Raw genomic sequence first — 25139 nt, forward strand, 5'->3', positions numbered from 1 at the left:
AGGTTCTTTAAGTACACAAGCCCTCTGTGTCTGCTCCGCCTTCATGCCATCAGCTCTTTCACTTTCTCATGAACTTATTCACAATCACATGCTGCAAGTTGATTAAAAATTTAAAATGTATAATCAAATACAAGTATTTATTAAATACTTGTTGTCAGACACATACAGTAAATTATGTATTTCTTACTCCTTTTCCATATTTCTCCTCTGGAGCCGTTGCTGTGTTCTGCAGCTATCAGATAAAAGTGATGGACAAAAGTTGAACGTTCCTATACCTGGAACAAATTTAAAAATGTACTAAAGTTCAGTATTTGAAATAATGTGCTTAAACTCATTGTTAAGACAACAGGTATATGAGAGTGACTCCTACTGGTTGTTTTTGATACTTGCACTGTAAAGCTGGAACTCTGAAGACACAATGGGTCATTTTTTTATTTTAAAGTCACACTCAATCAGTTACAGTGTTGATGCTCTTTTTATGTTCTGCACCTTGTGCTAACAAAACAAACCCTGCTTGGGTCAGCCTTGACATGAGTATATATGGAGAGAAAACAGCAGAACAATGGGTTTCCTAAAAGCTTTACAAATAGACGTGCAGTGTTGCAGTTGTATGAATAGAATCAAACCTGTTGGCAGAAAAATATTTAAAAAAATGTATCAAGCTGTTGGTCAAAGAACAGAAATCACTGGGTTGTTTATCATCTTTCTAAAAGTATACCTCCATTATGTTGGGTAACAGATCACAATTTTAGGTTTTCTGTTACTATAAACTGTTCAGTAAAACAAAATGAATTTCAGTCCTGTATCTAATAATGTTTGTGATGCAAACAAACCTCATGGATACTTTCATACATGATATAAAAAAAGGAAAAGAAAAAACTGTTAAAATTAATCAGTCGATCCCAAGCAGCAACCACATCATAAGCCTTTACACACCAGTTCTTTCCAAAACACATATTCCTCAACTTAGTGTGATATCTTGATTTAAGTCAGTATGTAAAATCTAATTTCAACAAACTCAGAACAGACAGAGCCTTGAACTTGTCCTTTTTTATCTATACCTCTATAAACTTGATTAACTGTAGACTTGGTGGCTCAAGTCCAAAGTTATCTGGGCTGGGATGAGATGAGATGAGATGATGATGAGATGAGATTCAACTTTATTGTCATTACACATATACAAGTATAGAGTAACGAAATGAGGTTTGGCATCTCACCAGAAGTGCAAATAAGCAGAAAGTGCAAGAGTCTGTGCTATGTACAGTAATTACAAAATTTACAGATGTAGACTAAAAAAAGTGAATTATTAGGTATATCTAGATGGCTGGATTAATGGGATGCTATAAATATAAATAAATGCTATAAATATAAGTGTATTCTTAGGATTATAATATACAGATTAAGGTGCAGTGAGCATGCTATACTAATAATATACAGATTAAGGTGCAGTGAGCATGCTATACTAGTTTACAGATAATATAAAGAATATGGACATAATATGAACATACTATAATACAATAATACAGGTGGATGAGATGTGTGTGTGTGACCAGGAGGAGTGGTGGGGGGATGATGGGTGTGAGGTGATATGCAGGGGAAAGGGGGGTCAGCAGGGGGCGGAGAGAGAGAGAGAGGGAGACAGAGAGAGAGAGAGAGAGAGGGAGAGAGAGAGAGAGAGAGACAGAGCTCAGAGTTCGGGGGGTAGAGTTCAGTAGAGAAACAGCTCTGGGGAAAAAGCTGTTCCTCAGTCTGCTGGTTCTGGTCCGGAGGCTTCTGAAGCGCCTGCCGGAGGGCAGGAGGGTAAACAGTCTGTGGGCAGGGTGGGAGGAGTCTTTAAGGATGCCGTGAGCTCGCCGCAGACAGCGTTTTCTTTGGACATCCTCAATGGCAGGAAGTGGACACCTTGTGATGCGCTGGGCAGTTTTTACCACCCGCTGTAGCGCCTTACGGTCTGCGACAGAGCAGTTTCCGTACCAGACTGAGACACTGCTGGTCAGGATGCTCTCGATCACACAGCGGTAGAAGTTCATCAGCTGAAGACAGGTGGTGTCTCTTCAGTGTCCTCAGGAAAAAGAGGCGTTGATGAGCCTTCTTAACCAGACTGGAGGTGTTAGTGGACCAGGAGAGGTCCTCTGTGAGGTGGGTCCCCAGGAACTTGAAGCTGGAGACACGTTCAACAGCCATCCCGTTGATGTGAATGGGGTTGTGCGTTCTTCCTCTTTCTCTCCTGAAGTCCACGATGATCTCCTTCGTCTTGCTGGTGTTGAGGAGCAGGTTGTTGTCAGCACACCAGGCGGCCAGATGCTGTTCGGCCAAACTTAATGTTCTTCTCATTAAGTTTAATTAAAGGTGTGAAAGGGTTTTGCAGTCAACAGTTATTACATTTTCCTAAGTTGATTTTAAATGTCACTCATAAACAGGTTTTATATGAGCGTCTTTGTTGTTGAAACTTAATTCTGGTATGAAGAACCACACCTGTATGTCCACAAAGCAGACCAACAGGTTCTGCCTCAGTGCAGTTGTTGGGTTGTATGAAAGGTAACACAACTATTGTATAAAACAAACAATGCCATTATTAACTAAAACCAAGGGCATATGCCACTCTGATGTGTGTAGAAAATGATTTATCTTAACGAATCAATGGAAAAAATTGTAGTGCTTGACATTTGTGTGTGAGCACATTTGTTAATTGCTGGTTTTATCAACAGCAGTTTATTTACTATACAACACACCCAGAAGTCAAACTTATGCTTAAAGAATGCTACAACATAACGTCAGGCATATAAGGTGAGCCACCTTCTACACACAGGGTGTTTTACTGCTGTAGGTTTGTGTGTGGTTGCATGATGTCAGGAAACTGTATTATTACAAAGTTACAATGTGAATGCTACGACTTCATGAGCAACAAACACTAAGTATGCAGTGAAGGTTACTTTAAGAGTTTGGGTTATGCTTACAGATTTTGGTCTGGAAACTTGATTGGAACATTAGTTTTTTGTCAGAACAGAAACTGATGTCAGGGAAAACATTCACTAACTTTAATACGATGTACGAACAAGCTGCAAAGGTTGAAAATACTTAAGGACAAAACAGGCAGCAAAATCTGGATGCAACTGGAAAATAAATGTCTAACAAATACAAAGGAGACGTGGTGCTGCAAAAGAAATGAACATGCTGCAAAAAGCAGAAATGAATACATTAATAGTAAACATTCAGCAAATACACAAATGATGCAAAGTCAAAAACACACAAACAGAAAACAAAGGAAACAGAAAAAAGCTGCAATCATCACAGCAGATAGGGGGCGCTACTTAGACTGTATATGAGTGAAATGTTTTTTTACAAAGAACATAATTAACAAAGATAATTGGAAGGACAACGTTTTGAGATCGGCTGGCGGATGAAACAGACGGGCTATGACAAACACAGCACTCCCCCACCCCTCACCCCCTGGGACTGATGGCACAACAAACAAAAGTCAGACAACATGAACATCAGTTGTTCAGGTGCTGAGTCATGAGAAAATCCTTGGCTAAAAAGCCTCACTCAGCAGCAGGGGTTACTTTACCAATAATCAAAATACATTTCTCCATAAAAGGATAGCTGTAATATTTAGCGCCCCCTACAGGCCTGGAGTGTTTCTCCTGTGATGACTAGATATGCAGTAGTCTGTTTTCTGGGTTTGTGTCTCTTAAATGACAGCTTCTGTGTATTTACAGCACGTTTGGGTTGAATGGAAATCTTTTGGGCAGCTGCAGGACTTTTATACCAAATTCACAATAAAGACAAAAAGGCAACAACATTTTAATCAGGAGTTTTATTGCATGATGTGCCATATTGCATTTATAAACAATGAAGACTTAAAAACAAAACAAACATTGTACAGTTCATATCAGGAAGCCAGAAAAGTTGGTCTGATAATAAAATTAACTCTTATTTCTAATATATCATTACACAGATTAAAGTTTTATTAGATTTAATTTGACACTGTAATAATCAGTGAAACTGTAGCAGGTACATCAAATCATCCACTTCTAAATTCATGAAATAAAAACACTAACAAAAAATCGTTAACACATATTCAAGAATAACAAAAAGCTGAATTATTGCAGAAGTTGATGTCTTGCTGAAAGAATGGTAGAAACAAATAACGGTTATGTCACGCCCCATGTACAGCGATTACATTCCTAAGCAGCAGTTGTGGGACTGAATCTGACCTCGGCCTTTTGCTACATGTCATCCCCCCACTCTCTCCTCCCGTTTCCTGTCCCTCTTCAGCTGTCCGATCTAATAAAGGCGAAAAGGCCCAAAAAAGAAACGATTAACATGAAAAACACAACACCCCCCCCCCCCACCTTTAGCCATTTCCCACAATTAATCAAAAGGAAAACTGTCACTAATATGACATCTGTATGTATGAAACTCACAACAAACATCTAAACACACCACTCAAAGAGAGCAGAAATAACAACCTGACAAAAAGGTTGAGACTAAATCAGTACCATTGATTCACTTTTCAATCCCACAGTTAACCACAGTGCTCAGCTTCCAGGTTCTAAATGTCAAAAGTTTGCTGGCTACTTCAGGGAGAAAATAATAAATATTTGTTCTGGTATCTGTTTTATTTGATTCTGATTTTAATTTTACTTTTTATTTTTAATTCTACTGATAACTTTCATATTACCATTTCATTGTCTACCAGAATGTTAACTTTTAATCATCACTTTTACTTAAACTTACCTGTGCAGATGACGGGCCGGGTTGATCAGCACTAGTGTGAATAGAAGCATTGTTAGCAACTGTTATAAAAATAAGTGAAGCAATTTCTTACAGTTTAAAATCAGAGCATTATCTACTTTAAAAACAAAGTTTTACCTGACTGGTGATGTTCCTTCATGTGTGTTTTTCTTCAGTGCTTTGTATTTTTTTGTCACCGTCTCAAGCTCCTCTTTGACATCTCAAACACAAAAAGTTAAACTTTAAACTTGGAAGAAAATGTCTTTGCACTTTGGTGTGCACTTTCTGTGTTAAAGCAACAATATTTCAGTTTGGTGCACTTTGGCACCCACAGAAGGTCCCTGAGTGCAACTGTCACCCATGTTACTCCTAACCCTTTCTAGACTCTGTGAATTTGCATAACCGCACAGAGACGGCTAACTGGTTTCTATTTATACCAAAGAGCTAAATGACATGAGGCCTGTGGCTCTGACTTCAGTAGAAATGAAGACTTTTGAACAATTGGTCAGAAGAGTTCTGACCAATCATCTTCAGGGCCTGCTTGACCTGATGCAATTTGCATATCGGGCAAACAGAGGGGTGGATGATGCCACTATTACTCTATTTAACTATTTATATAAACATCTTAAGGGTACAAAAACACATGCGAGGATTTTATTTGTAGATTTCTTCCAGCTTTTAATACAATCCAACCCCACAAAGAAACTACTGTCCAATTTTAACCTTGATACTAGGTTGGTGAAATGGGTCTTGGACTTTTCAACTTGCAGGCCTCAGGCAGTCAGGGTGAATGGTGCTCTATCCGAGAAGCGGCTGTCATCCACAGGCTCTCCCCAGGGATGTGTCCCGTCTCCTTTCTTGTATATTTTATATACAAACGGCTGTAGGAGCACCTATGACGACAGGCATCTCCTGAAGTTTGCGGACGACACTGTTCTAATCAGTCTGCTCCAGGATGGAGAGGTCGATCATGGGCCTGTTGTGAAGGACTTTGTGGAGTGGTGCGACCACCATTTCTTAAAGATCAATGTTAAAAAAAACAAAAGAGATGGTCATTGATTTTCAGAAAAGCTCCCACTCAACCCTCCCGCCTATGATCAAAGACACACCTGTAGAGAATGTTGAGTGTTACAAGTACCAGGGCACTTTGATTGACAAAAACTTAAATCATGACAAGAACACATGAAATCTGCAAAAAGGGCCTTCAGAGACTCTACTTTCTGTGCAGAATGAACACTTTTAATGTGGACAAGACACTGATGGTTTTATTCTACCGATCTTTTATTGAGTCAATTTTAACCTTTTGTTTTATCTCATGGTATGGTAACCTTTCTGTTCAGTTCTGTTCATTTCATTTAAAAGTAATTCAAGAGATTTATTTTCTCCTCTTCACTTTAAATATGAGTTTGGTTAATTCTTTTTAATGCTTAATAGCATTTACATTCATTTTTGTCAGAGTTTAGACATTTAAGCTGTTTGCTTTGAAGTGTATACATTATAACGCTTCTTTTCTTAAACTTAATACATCTTTATCTTTAAATTAAATCCAGGATAACAGTGATGAACATGAGCTGGATCACTCCTGCTTCCCTCGTTTGAAGCTGTGAGGCTCATATCATAATGTTTAACATTACAGGATTCACATAGTAGTGTTAAAGAAAACAGCAGGAGACACTTTATACTGGAAAAAACCTGGAAAAACACATCATCAGATCCTATGGAGAGGCCATATGACACTTTCAGAATAAAACCTCACAGGATTTATTGGTATTGGCTCTTTCAGTAAAAGGTTTCAGTCTTGTTTCCAACAAAATATTAAAATGAAAGCTACAGTGAGGATCGTTTGGATTGTGTTGTTTTTGGCAGCCTCTGTGAGCTAAGTGCTTCCTCTAACCTCTGTGCTGACATTATGTGGTCAAGGATCAAAATCTAGTCCTGCAGTAACTATTTTATCTGTCAGATCTGTTTGACTCTCACGCAACCACCCTCATGCAAACCTTCATAACCAGTTTAAAAATGCTTACAGTAAATGTGTTTTTATTTACCTTCATTTGTACCAAACTATTTTCACCTATTCATCAACGCTACACTGTAAGACTGTTGCTGCGATAATCACAGTATTATACTGGCAGCTGGTTGCCAGTGACTTACTGTGATATACTTCACAGTAATGTTATTGTAATTGCAATTACAGTATTATTTTGATTACTGTAGAGCCAAATACAATACAGTACTGTACTTGTTAACATTATTGTGAAATTGAATACAGTTCAGTACTGTATTTGTGATTGTTACTGTGAAATTAAAAACAATACAGTACTGTACTTTTTAATGCTGCTGTGAAATTGAATACAGTACAGTATTGTATATGTTAATGTTACTGTATTAATTATAACAGTGCTGTAGAACCTACCTCTACTGAATATCTGTTGCCAGTGTATTACTGTACTTAAAATATTGTTTATTTAGCTAAATGATGATAAATGAGAATGATATTTGAAAGTTAAATGCATTTCATTTTATTTCTCAACCTCAGTTCGGTGTTACAAAAATATTACATAAAAAACAAAACATGAACATACATAACAGCAGGGCTGACCAAAAGAAATGAACAGACGAAGGTCAGTGTGTTGGTGATCCTCTACAAGTCACCAAGTTCGATAGGCGAAACAGCTACAAACCTGAATGTTGCCACCACTTTATCTAGAATTGGCAAAAAGATACAGAAATCTTTCTTTGAGATACAGAAATCTCAAAGAAAGTCATGAGCAGTTAAACTACCATGACGGCAGTAACATTCGGGTTTGGGGATGTTTGTTTTTTCAGGTGACATTGGCTTGCACAGGATCAGCTACACACTAACCAAAGAGAAGTCTTACTCTATTCTATAGAGTCATAGCAACCCCAACCACAGGCTGTAAATAAGGAAAAAGTGGATATATTAAAACAAATTCATGAAAAATATAATCTAGCTTCAAATACACTGTATCAACAAGTATTTTGTTCGTTTTAATGAATGAAGAAAAAAAGACAGATTTTTTTTGTCAAATGTAACTGTAAAATGCAGACAATCCCCCATCCTATGCTAGAACAAGTACAGCTGACAGGTCAAGAGTTCCTTGTTTTAAGTAGAAACACAACAGGAACATTTCTAATTTTCTTTTTTTTAAACATTAAAGATGCAACATTTGAAATGTTTAACATTATTACAGCATCAAACAACTATTTGCTACATGCCAGTCGAAGTCTAAAAAGTCCTTGAGAAAGGATGCAACTCGGGGATTCACGGCTGTAGCCTTTAGCTGGACTGTCTTGCCACTCCTTTGGCTGACCTGGACCCTTGAAGTGCATTTGGTGTTGTCTGGGTTTATCCTCACCATAAACCTGTAAAACAAGAAACAGTCTATTTCAAGGGAAACTCTTTTTGTCATTGTGAAAAGGTAGATCCCAAAATGTAAATCATTTTGTCTTTGTTGATTATGTGTGTGGTGATATGGGGTAACATGTCTTTATGCTAGGTGGTAGCCAGGGTGTTAAAAGTAAACTTCCATTAATGACTGTTCCACAGCAGACTGCTCTGAGGAGAGTTTAACAATGGATATTTATTGCTTGTTTGCTTTTCTTTATTTTAAATAGGCGTCTTCACATGAGAATACAATTTTGAAAGCATCCCCGTGGAGAAATCAGTGTTTGCACTTGTATTGCATCACCATTGTGGTGAATTCACCAAATAATGTACTCCTCACAGTTATGTCGCCTATACCTGGTGATATAACTGATGATATTTGAGAAAGTAGCTGTCAGGTATACACGTTAGCTTCGCCTGACCACTCTCAGTTGATATGTTAGGCTAAACCATCTAACATTACAAACAACAGATAAATTGCGATCAAGGTCAGATAACGTCAACGTTTAGTCACAATCTGTCTGCTGTAAAACTTTAATGGAACTCACTGAACTCCTGTGTGTGCAGGCTGAATCGGGGTCCGGGACCTTGTCAGTCTCTTCCCGGCGGCTCGGTTTCTCTTCACTCTTCACAACTATTATATAAAACAATCAATAGCTTAAACTAAGGGCAACTGCCACTCTGATATGTGTAGAAAATGATTTCTCTCTTATCTTCTTTCACCATCAGAAAGACCAGTGTACCTGCCATTGAATCCGTTCACTGGTTTTCTGGTGTTTATGTTATAGTTACTAAACCACACAGCTCCCTTTGTTGTCCACCATTTTGTACCTACCTGACGAAGCTCCACATGGTGCTCTTTCTCTCTCTCAACATCTTGTTGACTCTCTCACAGACACACGCACGCCACACGGCTTTGTTGTCCACCATTTTGCCCCATGTGATGTCACTACATGGTGCTTCCCCGCCATCTTGTCTTCTTCCTATCCCTCTCTCTCTTTCTCACACACATACACAACCACACATGTGCCACACTGTTTGCTTGTAAATACTTTGTTTGCTGTAGTTTAGTTTATAGTAGTTATTTGTTTGATTGAGTTTCATTGATTGCAGTTGATGCTGCTTGTTAAATAAATTCTGTTTTAAGTTAAGAGAGCAGTTATTTGTGATTACTGGTGTATTTGCATTGTGATATAAGCTGGGTGCGAGGGCTAGTGTTCGGATTTCACGCCTTCAATTTATTAAATACATGTTATTAATTATGAATAATATTAGTATTTAATTAATTCGAGACTGGTTTTGTGATAATTTGGTAATTTTTCCATGATTTCTTATTAAATCAGTTGAATAATATTGTTAATTTATATTAATAATTTATTAAGGATAATGATTAATATCAATTAAATAACCACATTTTGATCTAAAACCCAACATCACTTATAACATAAAACCCCAACATGTCTCTTAAATGAGCATCTTCTGTGTATTTACAACACGTCGGGTTTGAAAGGAAATCTTTTGGGCAGCTGCAGGACTTTTATATCAGATTCATATTAAAGATAAAAAGGTAACAACATTTACATTTTATGGAGATTTATTGCATGAGGTGCTATAATTAATTTATAATCAGTGAAGACTTAAAAACATTAAAAAAAAACATTGTACAATTCATATCAGGAAGCACAGAAAAGTTGGTCTGATAATAAAATTAACTTCTATTTCACCCTTAATATATCATCACAGATTTAAGTTTTGTATCCCAGTAAAAACAGTCTTGTCCTTAATCATCACAAAAGAACAAGATCAGCCCTTGAAATGCCTAAAATCTTAATTCTTTGATTAAGGTTCAAGATTTAATAAGATGCAATAATAATCAGTGAAACTGCAGGGAGTACATCAAATCATCCACTTCTAAATTCATAAAATAAAAACACTCACAAAAAAACACATCTTCAAGAATTAAAAAACCTGAATTATTAAAGAAGTTGATGTCTAGCTGAAAAAATGGTAGAAACATGAAAGGGGCGCTGGATTGCTTAACGGTTATGTCACGTCCCATGTACGGAGGCTACATTCCTAAGCAGCAGCTGTGGGTTTGAATCCAACCTTGGCCCTTTGCTGCATGTCATCCCTCCACGCTCTCCTCCCAATATTTCTTGTCTCTCTTCAGCTGTCCTATCTAATAAAGGCAAAAAGGCCGAAAAAAGAAACGATTATCATGAAAACACAACATCCCGCCCCGACCCTCCACCACCCATTGCAATTTCTGGCCTGAGGCCCACCACAACTAATCAAGAGGAAAACTGTCCTATCACTAATCTAACATCTCTGAAACGCACATCAAACATGTCAACAAAAAGAGAGCAGAAATAACAACCTGAAGAAAAGGTTGAGACCAAATCCAGAAGCCTCGTTTGACTTTTCAATGTTCCCTGTGGGATCCTCAGTGGTTAAACAGGCCTCAGCTGTTTCTCTGCATCAGGTAAACCTGAAATATCCACAAGAGAGTTAAACACAAAGGTTGTGATATTCTACTGATAACTTTCATATTACCATTTCATTGTCTACCAGAATGTTAACTTTTAATCATCACTTTTACTTAAACTTACCTGTGCAGATGACGGGCCGGGTTGATCAGCACTAGTGTGAATAGAAGCATTGTTAGCAACTGTTATAAAAATAAGTGAAGCAATTTCTTACAGTTTAAAATCAGAGCATTATCTACTTTAAAAACAAAGTTTTACCTGACTGGTGATGTTCCTTCATGTGTGTTTTTCTTCAGTACTTGATAGTATTTTGTCACCGTCTCAAGCTCCTTTTTGACATCTAAAACACAAAAAGTTAAACTTCAACCTCGGAAAAAAATGTCTTTGCACTTTGGTGTGAAGATAATCTGCTTCAGAATCTGGCAAAAGCAAAAACTTGTAATATCCTCTTAGTAGGTGACTATATTTCTATGGATGAATATTAGCATGGAAGTTTTTTCAGGCTGGGATTAAACCTGACATTTCACACATATTGTATGCAGATATATGTGAACTTCCTGTCTTGTGGGGAAATGTCTTTTTTTTTGTTCTGCCATGGTCATAAATACATCAAATTTTCAAAATAACATCCATGTGTGAACTCCCTGTTTGTATCTTTAGATATCACAGGCTTGTATGTAGGACTGGACGTGTTAGATACCTAACCCACATAAAGTACATCAGTGAAATGTGCTGGATTGTGTAGTAAACATTTTTTAGGGGACACTATTGAGGAACAAGATATACCTGCACACTTGCTCAAATGCCACAAAAGTTTTTATTCCATCACAATCCCAACATTTCCCCCAGAGGTCTTCTTCAGGTAATAATTTTTGTTTTTTGCAGGTGTGCAGGTATATCTTCTTCCTAGGCCTGCTGTTTTTGCACTGCCCTGCACCTCCTTGATGTTCGTTCAAAAGTGGGGGTCAGGACCCCCTGGGGAGTCGCAAGACACTGAGAGGGGGGTCGCAAGATGACCTTCCATAAACAAATAAACATTTGAAGTGACTTAAAATTGCACATTTACCCATTATTGTAAAATTATATACAAAAAGTTGTTGAATTTAAAATAAAGTGAGATCTGTGATGAAATGAAAGTAATTTGTAAAAAATCTTTCTAATGTAACTTTGCACAAGAATGTAAAAATGTAGGTGTCTGTTGCTCTTTGTAAATAAAAATGCACACAGACACAATGAAATAATACAATTATTATAGGCTGCTGTGTTTTTTTGTGTTTACTAATCCCAGTGTTTGGATATGCCTATTAGTGTGTGCTGCTTTAAATGCTTTAACAACTTCCAGGGACAGTGGGGGTCCCCAGTCTCTGGCACCGTTATTTTGGGGGTCACGGGCTAAATAGTTTGAGAAACCCTGTTCTAGGGGACACGATTGAGCTATTGTGCAACACCAATGTGACAGGCAGAGTACATTTTGGCAAAATCATTTTTAATTTCTAAACATCCACATTACCTGGAAGTGATTGTTCATCTGAATTGAGAGCACGCTCAATAGACTCCTTCATTGTGTCGTTCAGTTTCTTCAGGATTTCCTCCTAAATCGGCATCAAAATATTTCAAATGTATTACCAGGGCATTTAAATATAGTGTTCAACATATTCTGGATCTTATGTTAAGTAACAGGTTAAACGTGTGTTCACTGGGCTGCTCAGAAAACTGAAAAGCTAAATATTTTTCTATAGGATTTTTTTTTCTGTTGTACTGTAATATTTAACAGCAAAATGTATTTTTTTGTTACACTGACTGCAGTGTTTTAATTGCAAAAGTAATTTTCTCAATGATACACATCACCTGATGATAGTAGAAATGTTCTATTGAACCATAAAATAATCAAACTGTGCAACGTTTTTTGCTGTATTATTATCTTTTGAGTTTGGATAAAAATCGAGATAAAAATCAAGGTTTACTTTATTGTCCCACAGAGTGAGAATTAGTCTTGGGCTCTTCACCCACGCTGCAGCCTTTAAAACACAACATTCAACTTATAATGTGACAAACCTTCAGGTTTTTCAGTTTTGACATCATTTCATCTTTAGCCTTCTCAAACATGGTGTTCTTATTAGCATCAACATGCTTCCTTATGATTTCCCTAGAGTTTTCTAGTCTTCCTTTTCCTTCACATTTTTGAGCATCTACAATGAAACAGAATATTTGAATGAATTACATTTCATGTTAAATGTTTTGATTCAGTGTCAGGTTTCATGTGCCAAGATCTTTTCTCTTACCTTTGTAGCATGTTTGCATGGTTTCCTTGATTGTTGTCGTCAGGCCGCTGTACATTTCTTTCTTACGCTGCCGGATGGTTTCTTGGAGTTCGATCTTTATTTTTTCTTCCTAAGAGAGAGGATAAAGAACAAGCTGTGTTGTAGACCCTCTAATTTAAATGGCTAATATTTATTATATTTAGGGACACACAATATGAATTTTATTAAGCCAATATCGATAATTACCTGCTCCTAAGAATATAATCAGTAAAGGTATATATATATAGAGCTACATTAATGTAGTATACTAATGTCAACAACGAAAAACAAAAAATAGTTAGGCCTTTAGAATATATTTTTTAACTTTAACCATGTAAAAGTTATTTTTCACTTTCTGCAGATAACCAATGAGGCCCAACACATAGTATAAGCCAGCAGTTGACTAGCCCCCATTTTAGGTTTTTTTCACATTCGGCACAATTCTTTCCCCCTCTCCTCTGGGCTTCATTCACATCAGTAACATTGTTCTGTGCCTTGAGCACACTCACATATGTACACCGTAAAACATAAATGAACGCCATTATTGTTAATAATGATTATGAAAAAATATATATATCCGTAATATTGGCCAATTAATCATCTGAACTGATATGTATTGTGCATCCCTAATATTATCCCTAATATAATCCCTTATATTGATGGTGTTCTTCATAGGCAGTGTATATAATGTTTAGAGCTGAATAAATAACAATGTTTTGGTTTCACTTTTGCATGTTTTCTCTTTATTCCATACATTAGTCACAAACGTCAGGTTAATGTTGATTTGCTCGACAAACTACTTGATCAGTCATTAGATTGAATTATTCCTTCTTTTACCTCAGTCCTGAGAAATTCCAGTTGCAGTTTCACGTCTTTGTACTTCCGATTTTTAATCAGCTTCCCAGTGTCGAGTGAAAAGGAACTGATGGTCCCGTTGAATGGTCCAGGATTTGATTCAGTTCTGAAACATGTTCATAAGTAGCTCTTTCATTAAGTAAGACCGGACAAGTTTCAAATTAAATAATTTCAGCTGTAGCAGATGGAGTGGCAGAATCCAACATAGACCTGAACTTAATCACAACTGTTTCGATAGTCTTGTTCTTAGTTTTGCCCACTCAGCTTGGAAAACTTGACAGCCAATTTTAAGTTTACAGCCCAATCCATCTCCTTAATTTCTATCTGAATACTTTTTTAAAACTGTTCACCATTAGCCGGGTGCTCAAGGTAACTGCTGGTTAGAAGGACAGTTTTCCTTCGCATAAATGCTGCCAAAGGTTTGCTTATGGTGGACTCGTGTTGGGTTTATTTTAATCATACAACATGGAGTACAGGTTTCACCTGGGCTTTTTCTGAAACCACCAACTAATTTAAATTAGTAGTACGCACTGATTTGGCCAGAATGCAGTATGCAGTATGCGAACAAATCCGAGATCCCCTGAATGCCAAAACTATCCGGACGTCGTACTGAACGGGGTCTGAGCGAGGTGCACAAACATTATATGCATCAGACCAGTCGTCCTTGCGTACTGTTTCCCACAAGTCAAAGCACCAGGTCAGAGATGATGGACAGCAACGGCCATTGTGTCCCGAGAAATAATCACAATCCGACCAAACCACACAAAGATACCACCATCAACTTGTTTGATTCTCAAAATGCTGAAAATCTAAATTAATCACTCGTCAGCTTTTTCCAGACTGTAAGTGGATGCTACCCTGTAGTGGCGTTTGTTGTCAGCTGGGCTGTTACTTTTTTTATTCCAATGCATTCTAAGACCAGAAACCAGCTTAGTCGGGCCTGGCATACTGCAAAATAACCACAGACTGGCAGTCATACTACTGTTGAAGGTAATATGAAGTACATACGGCATGCTATGTTCAACAGGAGTATGTAGCATGTGGTTTCTAAAACAGCTCTGCTCTTTTTCTAAAGTTTCTTGACATAACTTTTGTTATGTTTTGGCACAACGCAAAAACGATTGATCTATGTTTTATGTTTCATTACTGCATTGTATACAATAATTGTCTTAATATGCTCTTTGCCGTCGCTTTTAGGAGGCAATTTTTTGTCCTTGTTTAGTAATTCCTTACGGGAAGGTCTTTCTGAATTCTTCATCAATGCTGTCCATCAGCTTTGCAGCTAAATCCTCATTGAGGTTTAAGTGTTTCCCTGCTGTTGTTTTGTGGACACCATAGTTGTCGATTACACATTTCAGTGTCTTGTGAAAACCACTTCCTTTTCCCTTCCTCTGAAACAAAACAAAATTAGAATATTTCATTAGACACTAATAATTTAAGTATGGGTTGGACAATCTGTGGTTTTGTTATGAAAACATAATATTCAGGTACCTCAGGACATAAAAAGGACTTCAAGACATCATCACATGAACTTTTAGAGTTCTCAACCCCACGCTTGAGACATTCTTCCAAAGCATCTGTGGCCTCTTGCATGGACTTTTGGACTTGTTCATGTCCACACTTCATTGTTTCTGTAAGGACTTTGCTCACTTCTGTTTTTACCGTAGCCTGAAATCAAACAGAAAACATTTAAAATTCAAAACATTTAATCTACACTTCCCCCTTTCTGGGCTTTCTTTCAATTATCTTTTTTAATTCTTCATAATTACCTGGTTATGGTTTATTTAACAGAAAATGTTGGAACAGTTTTTAAGAGATTGTGAGATCGTTACCTGAGGGGTAATATAAAAGATCAGCTGATTACCCCTCAGGTAATTCCTAGAGCTAAAGCATCACAGGGGAATGTTTCTGTGTGTGTGTGTGTGTGTGTGTGTGTGTGTGTGTGTCTGTGTGTGTGTGTGTGTGTGTGTGTGTGTGTGTGTGTGAAATAATAAAAAACAAAAGCCCATGACATCTTTAGCATTTTTTTCATCAAGTTTAAAAGCTGATGTGACCGGTTGTATGCAACGTTTAACGTCAGAGTGCAATAAATTAGGCTCAAGTTTATTGTTACCTTATTTTTTCTGCATTTATTTAATAAAAAATTAACATTTTATTTATACAGCCCGAATAATTCTGATACGTAAACAGAATGAAAGTGTTGTTACATTATCTTACCCCTCCTCCACAGCGGGCCCCTTGAATTAAGGACAGTATCCCATACGCTCCTGACACATACCAGTAGTTCCGTGTCTCTGAGTGATTGTCATTAAGTTTTTGCAAAATCTTCTGAAGTTCAGGGATTTCTGTAAATAATAAATACATAACAATATTCTTAGACACTTTTCACATGTTATAAACATTAAATAATCCACTAACTGTTCCATGGGGGGATCACCTACCAGTGTCAGCAGGTTCAAGCAATTCTTTGTCCTGAAACTCAATGGCGCTCACTGTGAACACTTTGAAACATTCATCACTGAAATGTCTCTGAAAAAATAAAATGAATCATTTTAAGGTGGGATTGCAGTTATAGAACAGCTTCGTGTTTTGTTGTCGTCAGTCTACAAAACTCACCGTAGCCATCTGTTGTTCCCTAAAGTGATCCTTCACTTCCACCTTTACTTCCTCGTTCCTCTCTCTTATGGCTTCCACTGAACTGTTAGAAGAGATCAGTATCATCTGATTAGCAACACTTGAGAGAAATGAGAACAACACCAATGGAAGGCTAGTGATGTTCAACAAGATGCAGGTAAGGCCTGGACCGTTTTTTATTTTCTTCATAAACAAGGCACGCAGTTTATAGCCTGATTGTGATGGTATACACATTAGGTAGGGGGACATCTTATCAGTGTTTGAATATAATTATAATGTTTGAAAAAAAATCACTGACCTTTGACCTTTATGACGTCCAATTTGATCAGACTTGGTGCAGATGAAGTGAATGTGCTGACATTGGCCACCATTTCCAATAAGGCTACTGTTCAGAATCTCCCATGGTTCTTTCTCTGATGCTGCTCTGTTAATGTCCGTCACGATCCACACAGTGGAACAGCTTTGAACCACCTACAAGGATGAAATCCAAGTTAATCGTGAATATCAGTCAATATCAAAGAAAGGTTATGCAATTAATACAGCAATGTATTTCAATGGAGTCAATATCAGTGCTTTGTAATAAAATAATGTTAAACTTAAAACAATATAAACAAAGTGATGCATTTAAATGATTTACCCCTTTCCACATTTTATCTCTGCCCGTGTTGCGGTCCCCATTTCCAGGCAGATCCACAAGTGTGACATTCTGGAGAAGGTCATTATTTGGCACCCTGATTGTCACACACTTCACCAGGGGCCAAAACCACCTCTTTACTTCTTTAGCATCTCTGTCCTTTGAGCTTCTTGTGTATTTCACAAGTTTTGCAGACAGCTCTTTTGCCTTAAACATGAAAAACAAGATTAAAGATTTATTTAATGCACCTTGAAGAGTACAACCGCCTGATTATGACAAGCAGTTACACAGACCATCTACAACTAATACTTAATTTATATGAACAATTTCTGAACTACCTCAAAATTAAGCAAAACTTGAACAGCCAGGCAGTATTTAAACCACAGACTTCACTTTATGTCTGAGTTTGAAATGTTATACATTACAAAACAAAAAAGCTTTCTGTTAAGTAATTTTTGGATATATACGTGTACATATAAGACTGATACTGTAGATTTTTTTCTTTCTTACTGATTCACAGGTCAAGGGTTTCTTCTTAGAAACGATAAATTCTGGAATTTCTCTGAAATGTTTGTCGTTTATGAGATGTTCCACAGAGCGTTTGTTTTTCCATTCTTCTCCATACAGCGCTGACAGCATTTCAACAGCGTCATTGTAATCATCATCATCTTCATCTTTGTAGTCTTCATCATTCAGGATGAAAGTGAACAAGAACCACAACTCCTTCTCCAATTCCTATAAAAGAAAATACTTAACTCAGTTTAGTTTAATTGGATTAAATGAAATAAATGGATGAAGCCATGTAATGAGCGTTAGTATCTTTGCAGCTACCTCATTACTTTTTAAAGGAGGATAAATATTCATGTTAACATCGTTTTACCTCTTTTGTGATGAATTCAATCTCTGCCTCATAGTTCTGGTTCTGCTTGTTAGCCTCCACCTTAATGATGACTGTTGTACAAGCACTGACACTTCCTGAGGGCAAGAGATCCTTCTCTCCGATGACAGCATTTATTAAAGAGCTTTTTCCAGCCCCTGTTCTTCCAAAGACACCAACCAGCTCCCTCTTTTCTGTCTCCAAATCACAGATTTTTTCCCTGTTACGAGAGTTCAAATCTGTTTATTCGTATGACAAATATTAAAAGTATAAAAAATAAAATAAATAAAGGTCTGAATTGTTAAGCTGTCTGCCTTCTTGCTTTCATTTATGCACCATTGGATCATGTTATCATTAGAATAGAACATAATGGAGTACCATATAGATATGAATCCTATTCACACACATTCACAGTTGACACAGCAGCAAGAGCAACTTGGTTTCTTGCCCAATGATGCCTCAACCTACAACTGCAGGAGCTAGGAATCGAAAACCCGATCATCTGTTTGAGAGATGATTAACACTACTACTGAGCCACAGCTGTCACATGTGAATGGTCGCACTTGAAATCTTGCTAAATTGTGAATTTCAAGCAGGAAGTCAAAGCCAGATGTTTACTATCGTAGTAAATTACTGAAAGTCATTGATTTTGTTTCGTTCTCAAAACTTCAGACAATTACATGAAAAATTGCTGTCTATAAATAGTACCAAATACAGAGAAAAGGGGTTCGACTCTAACCAATTCCTGGGGGACCCCAGCTGCTACACTCCCTGACTTCAAACCTATGAATATGTTTAAAAAAGACAGACAACAGGATCGCTTCTGGTATCCCTCGTTGGGGGATGGGACTTCAATGAATATGTATATTCTATTTGTCACAATGAAGGCCAATTAACAATATTAAAGTCAATAGTGAATACTTTTTTTCACTAGTGAAATGCACACATCATTGTAAAGTGCAGATATAAGAATAGTCTGAACAGGAGAATATAAATATTAAGATAAATGAATGTGTTACAGGATAGAATGTAGCTCTGAAAGTTGCAGTAAATAGAATGCAATACCTATTTCTGGGCTCATTAATGAGTTTGTCTTTCTGTGAAACTTTCTGACATGCAATACCATAAAGTGCAAAATTAAGAAGAAACACGAGGACAGTCAAGAAACTTTTTGTGACCCATAAGCAAATATGTGATATATTATTTATTTTCTTACTCTAGAAAAGCATTGAGCTTTGTTTTCTCTCTGTGGAGTACTTTGTTATGAACACATGCCATAATGTTTCTCACTTCAGACAGCATGAATTTTTCTGTTGGAGAAAAGAAAAGACAAAGAAACAAGTGTATTAATTAGGTGCCATGTTAAACAAGACATAAGGAAAAGGAAAAAGTGCCTATAGCCTTCCTTTTCAATGTCAATTAAGGACAACTCAGAGAGTACCAACAAAGCAGCAACCAATGGTGTTGAAAAAGGAAGCCAATTTTGATAGAGAAAAAAACTTCTTTACAAAACATTATTTGGCATCCATAGCAAAATAATAATAATAATAATAATAATAATAATAATAACTTTATTTATATAGCACCTTTAAAAAACACAGGTTTACAAAGTGCTTTGACAAACAGCTAAAACAAGAACAAACTAAACCAAACACAGAAGAACATAAACAACAACAAGAACATAACAAATGCAAAATACTAAAAATAATTAAATACAATTCAACAGAAAAGAACCCATATTGCACGATACCCAACAGATATATAACCCGACCAATATAAGAACCATATATAAGAACCCAGGCAACACAAGAACCCAACAACACGAGCTGAGACCAAGAGGAGCAAAGATTTAAAAAGATGTAAGAAACTAAAAGAGATAAAAGCAAATCAAAAGATAACAGCAATAAGAAGGTAAGAGCAGTAAAAGAAATAGAAACAAGTGGTTAAAGGATAAAAAAAACAACTAGAATATTAATCAAAAGTGACTATAAATATAAAACATAAATATACTAAGATAAGAAATTACCAAGTTAAAACATAAGAGGAGTTAAGATAAGAGCATAAATAAAAGGACAGTAAGAAGTAAAAGAAGATAAAAATAGTAAAACCAGTAAGAAAAGACATTCAGAAGACAACATCACATAAAAGCAAGTCTGTAAAAGTATGTTTTAAGAAGGGATTTAAAAGAATTGAGGGAATCTGCGAGTCTTATCTCCTCAGGGAGGTCGTTCCAAAGTCGAGGGGCCCTGACTGAAAAGGCCCTGTCACCTTTAGTTTTAAGTCTCGACTTTGGAACGACCAGGAGGCCCCCACCTGAGGATCTAAGACTGCGGGCTGGCTCATATGGTGTCAGCAGCTCTGTTATATAGCTTGGAGAGCACTGTTCTGGTGGTTATAATTGTTCTCAACATAGCATAAATACCTGCATATGTGGAGTCCCGTTGTTGTTTCTTAGTTGGTGATAGCCATCCGCTGGACTCCTCCTGAAGCTCCAACTTTCTTTTTCCTAATTTATTTTTTTATAAAAAATCTTTAGAGCTTTTTGCGACTAACACTGTGTCCTAACAGCAGGCAAGCATTATATATCTGCATCCATCAAATATATCATTATTTTCTCTGTGAATTTCAGTTTCCCTTTGCAAACAATATGACATCTAGTGTTTTTGTAATGAAGGTGGTCAAAGGTGTATTCAGGAGCTGTTGACTGTCACAACACACAGAGGTTTGTCAATAAACGGCGTGCAGTGAGCGGTGTTGTTGACACAAGTCAGAGAACATTTCAATCACGAATGTGGATATTACCGATATTAATGCACCACTATCTCCACTTGGTAAGACAAGCTGACAAGCTCTGTTGACTAAGAAAAATGAGTGTCAGTGCTGTGTATGTCAGCCCCCTCCTTCCTCATCTGTCTACACGAGCGACATAGGAAAATAGAAACGGGGAGTCAGGGTAGCTAGGACGGGCAGTTACGGTACGGCTCCACTGTGTCATGAATGGTTGGAAAACAAGGAGAGGTGGACCCAAGTGCAGAATAAATTAAAAGTATTTAATAATCAAAAAAGGCAAACAAAAACTTACTATCAAAATCCAAAACAAAAAAACAAGGAGACACTAGTAGACTGACAACTAACATTCGACATACGACAATGAACTCTGGCTACTTACAACATACAAGGAACTGACAACACAAGGGAAGGAACACAGAGGCCCTTTCCGAATAGCCACAGTTCAGTAGGCAGTACGTACTTTTCAGTAGGGAGTTTCAGTATACTGAACTTTCGTGGTCATTCAGTATACATTTTTTGTGTCCACCTCAGTATACTGAACATTTCAGTATGGATACTAACTTCCGGGTTTCATGCAGTATGGATCGGATGCGTGCTTTCAGGAAATGAATTGTATTTTACCACCCACAATGCTGTGCAAAATTAAACGTAAATCCTCACTTCACGTCCGCCTCCAAATCAAAACAAACGAGCGTGGATTAATTGAATCAATTTTTAATCTACAGTTAAAGTCCCGTCTGAAATCACTACTTTTAATTAACAACAGAAAATATAACAAATGTCGGCATTATTATAAAACCGTTCTCCCTTTATTTAAATAATGATTTCACTATTTAAATGCGTCTTTATTGGTTTATTTTATATTCTGTATATTATTGTCTTTTATTTGCTCTTTCCTGCATGTACTGTATGTTATTTAGTTATTTAATCTGTCTTTTACTTGATTTACATTGTGATATTGTTTTTTGTTCACCTGACTGTATATGAGCATTACTCTTCCTGAATAAAGCTAAACAAAAAAACAAAAAAAAAACAGGTGAATGTGGCCAGTTCGGGTAACGTAAATGACGCCACTTCCATACTGAATGAATCAGATGAAGTAGGAACAAATATCTGCCTACTGTGTGCGCCTTACTGCCTACTGACAGATTGAGTAGGTACTTGGCAATTCGGATACAGCCAGAGACTAAATAGACAGGGGTAATCAAACACAGGTGAGACTAACAAGACACAGGTGAGGACAATCAGGGCAATCAAGGCAGGGAGAAACACAAGACAAGAAACACTGAGGACAATACAAACTAAATCATGAAACACTAAAGACACACAGAACTCAAGAGTCTAACAAAACACACTAGAACACAGAGATACACGAGGATAATAAATGACAAAATAAAACAGAAAACACTGAAGACAAAACTAGGAAACCATCAACACTAGGAAACATTAACACACAAGAGAAACAAGCAACACTCGGAGAAAACGGGGAAACACAAATACAAAACCAAATCATGACACATTGGTTCCGACGACGGACAGCCTCTAAAGGCTTTCTAATCATTTCCTATGGAGAGACGGAGAGGCAGTATCGCAATGCATTATGTGATCGTTGCGACGAGATGTGAGAGGCACACACCGGAGAAGAATAGACCAGCACTCTATTCTTCTCCGGACTAGCCACGTGTTCATCCAATCAGGTGTATTCATTTTTCATTTTTTATACAACTTGGCTATCAAGAATGGGTGGAGGTCCAGGAAAAACGGAACACCCCCACTTTTCAGTGGGTGTATACGCCCATCAAGCGAATAGAGTGCTCCGGTGGGATCCCTAACGTCCTCGCCTAAAGCAGTGGAGCTGTACGGTTAGGACCCTCACGTCACATGCTGTTAGGACAGGCTGTTACAATATTACGTACAAATAGTAGATTTGTCAGAACAAGACATTATTACTACAAAAACAGATCACCATAAATCATACATAAGATACTTTAGACCTTACCTTTATCTCTTGTGTTACTGTTGGCCAAAACCTAAAGATGAAATATGCATTTGACTCATTGAAACAGATATCATCCAAGCTATGATGAGTGTGACTAAACCTCTGGAAGTGGAGTCAACCATTGATTCAGTCAAATATGATGGTGATTTTTCTCAGGACACATCAGTAATTCTATTGCACATTGATGATTAAAAGAGGTACAAGTATAATAACAGTATCCCTGGAAAATGTATTTTATCCTTACCTGAGCCGAATCAGCAGTTTCTTCATGTTCCTGTTGACAAAGTCAAGAAAATAATCACTCTCAGAATAAAGCAATGTAACATTTTAGCAGACATTTGAAATAATTATGGCCTGACTGTAATATATACACAACACTAAATTAAAGAACATGCACTGCACTCAAAGGAGAAGAAAATGAATGAATGACCTGATTTGTTGCATTTTTCTCCCCCTAATGTCAAAGGGAAAAGTTAAAAATTGATAATTAGTGAAGACATTTTTGAGAGATTACAGTAAAAGCCATTTTAGTCATTCTTGGGTCTTGTGATCTTTCATCTCATGGTGTCTCCTTTTTTATAGATAAATGATTGGATTGGATCTAAAGGTGGGAAATGACTAAACCAAACACATTCAGAGTATTACCTTCAGCAACTTAAGTCTCTTCTTGAATATTGCCTTTGGTCCAACTTTCTTGATCAAGTTATCGATGTCATCATTATCGAGACAGTAAAAACTTTCCTTTTTAATGCCTTGATCTGTTATTAGGAAAACAATGCAGAAGAATTTTTGTTGAATGTTTCAGTATTGGTGGGAAATTGCTTGTGACAATCCAAAACAATGGTAATACTTTACCTTGAAACGTTTTAATCCAATCGCTGAGACCCCATTCAGTTAATTTTGTTTTAACAAAATCATCCATGACGGGAAACAGCAACTGTAAGGTAATCACATAATAATATTTAAATCTGATATTACAATGTCACATATTATAGAAGTGTTTATGAATTACCGGTACATGTAATTAGACAAAGATAAGGAGTTATGAACAGACAATAGCAGTGGCAAGGAAAGGACCCCAGCAACTCGCCCACTCACTCCTTCACGCTGTTTTTAGCCGCAACATGATACAATGTTTGCCCCACACACACAAATAAAAACAGTACCGGTAGGTTTAGCTAGGTGTCGGGTGACGAGGCTTTTATAGGTTTGGTGACGTAGGCATTCACTCCACACAGCCGTTAGAGTTTTTCAACCGGAAGGGCAGACACTATGTACATTTCTAACACAATATTTCAAATTTCAATACTTTGTACTCAAATGTTAAGATTTGGACTTGAATTGATCCATAACACTACTTAATACTCAAATACAGAGGTTTATAGTTGAAAAAAGTGGTTTTAGGGTTTAGTTACTCTTTAAGTTATGCAGAAACATATAGTACAGTACAAAATAAAATCAAAGATAATAAGTTCAATCAAACAGAGTTAGTAAAACCAGTTACATCTCTATTTCTTTCTTATCTTATGTAACACTGCTTTACTTACAATTCCTTTGGAGTCTGTAGACGATGATGAAAGCTAAAATGGAAAAAGTCCAAAAAGCTCCACAGATGGCTGTATCAAAACTCCCAGATGATCAAGTAAAAAAATCAACACACCACAATCACCTCAGTCTTGGTAAAAACACTAGAGGTTACATGACATGATACTTAAATCATGACCAATGTTCCTCTTCCTGTAAATGAAAGCGATGTTTCATTCAAGGTTCTTTAAGTACACAAGCCCTCTGTGTCTGCTCCGCCTTCATGCCATCAGCTCTTTCACTTTCTCATGAACTTATTCACAATCACATGCTGCAAGTTGATTAAAAATTTAAAATGTATAATCAAATACAAGTATTTATTAAATACTTGTTGTCAGACACATACAGTAAATTATGTATTTCTTACTCCTTTTCCATATTTCTCCTCTGGAGCCGTTGCTGTGTTCTGCAGCTATCAGATAAAAGTGATGGACAAAAGTTGAACGTTCCTATACCTGGAACAAATTTAAAAATGTACTAAAGTTCAGTATTTGAAATAATGTGCTTAAACTCATTGTTAAGACAACAGGTATATGAGAGTGACTCCTACTGGTTGTTTTTGATACTTGCACTGTAAAGCTGGAACTCTGAAGACACAATGGGTCATTTTTTTATTTTAAAGTCACACTCAATCAGTTACAGTGTTGATGCTCTTTTTATGTTCTGCACCTTGTGCTAACAAAACAAACCCTGCTTGGGTCAGCCTTGACATGAGTATATATGGAGAGAAAACAGCAGAACAATGGGTTTCCTAAAAGCTTTACAAATAGACGTGCAGTGTTGCAGTTGTATGAATAGAATCAAACCTGTTGGCAGAAAAATATTTAAAAAAATGTA

The 25139-nt window shown here is 36.9% G+C and overlaps 1 protein-coding gene across 1 annotated transcript; it reads right to left on the minus strand.

The window, feature by feature from the left end:
* Positions 1 to 10604: 10604 nt before the first annotated feature.
* LOC114919045 (nuclear GTPase SLIP-GC-like) lies at positions 10605 to 24496 on the minus strand. The gene is made up of 24 exons (XM_065964816.1): positions 24266 to 24496; positions 23574 to 23655; positions 23364 to 23476; positions 23149 to 23172; positions 22963 to 22992; positions 22719 to 22749; positions 20352 to 20435; positions 19146 to 19239; positions 17933 to 18149; positions 17563 to 17787; positions 17056 to 17259; positions 16717 to 16889; positions 16401 to 16482; positions 16226 to 16313; positions 16002 to 16129; positions 15276 to 15452; positions 15018 to 15175; positions 13767 to 13890; positions 12912 to 13020; positions 12685 to 12818; positions 12140 to 12221; positions 10888 to 10969; positions 10753 to 10783; positions 10605 to 10631 (listed from the first exon to the last, which is right to left on the minus strand). Exons 2-24 carry the CDS (start codon positions 23638 to 23640, stop codon positions 10605 to 10607), a joined length of 2484 nt encoding a protein of 827 aa, XP_065820888.1. The 5' UTR covers positions 23641 to 23655; positions 24266 to 24496.
* Positions 24497 to 25139: the final 643 nt, after the last annotated feature.

Source organism: Labrus bergylta, chromosome 16 (assembly GCF_963930695.1).
Source record: "Labrus bergylta chromosome 16, fLabBer1.1, whole genome shotgun sequence".
NCBI lineage: Eukaryota > Metazoa > Chordata > Actinopteri > Labriformes > Labridae > Labrus > Labrus bergylta.

Coding starts and splice junctions, on each gene's coding strand:
- LOC114919045 (XM_065964816.1), bottom strand. CDS start 23,640: ATGGATGATTTTGTTAAAACAAAATTAACTGAATGGGGTCTCAGCGAT. Junction 23,477..23,573: donor TTGGATTAAAACGTTTCAAG/GTAAAGTATTAC, acceptor TCCTAATAACAG/ATCAAGGCATTAAAAAGGAA. Junction 22,993..23,148: donor AGAAAAATGCAACAAATCAG/GTCATTCATTCA, acceptor CTTTGTCAACAG/GAACATGAAGAAACTGCTGA.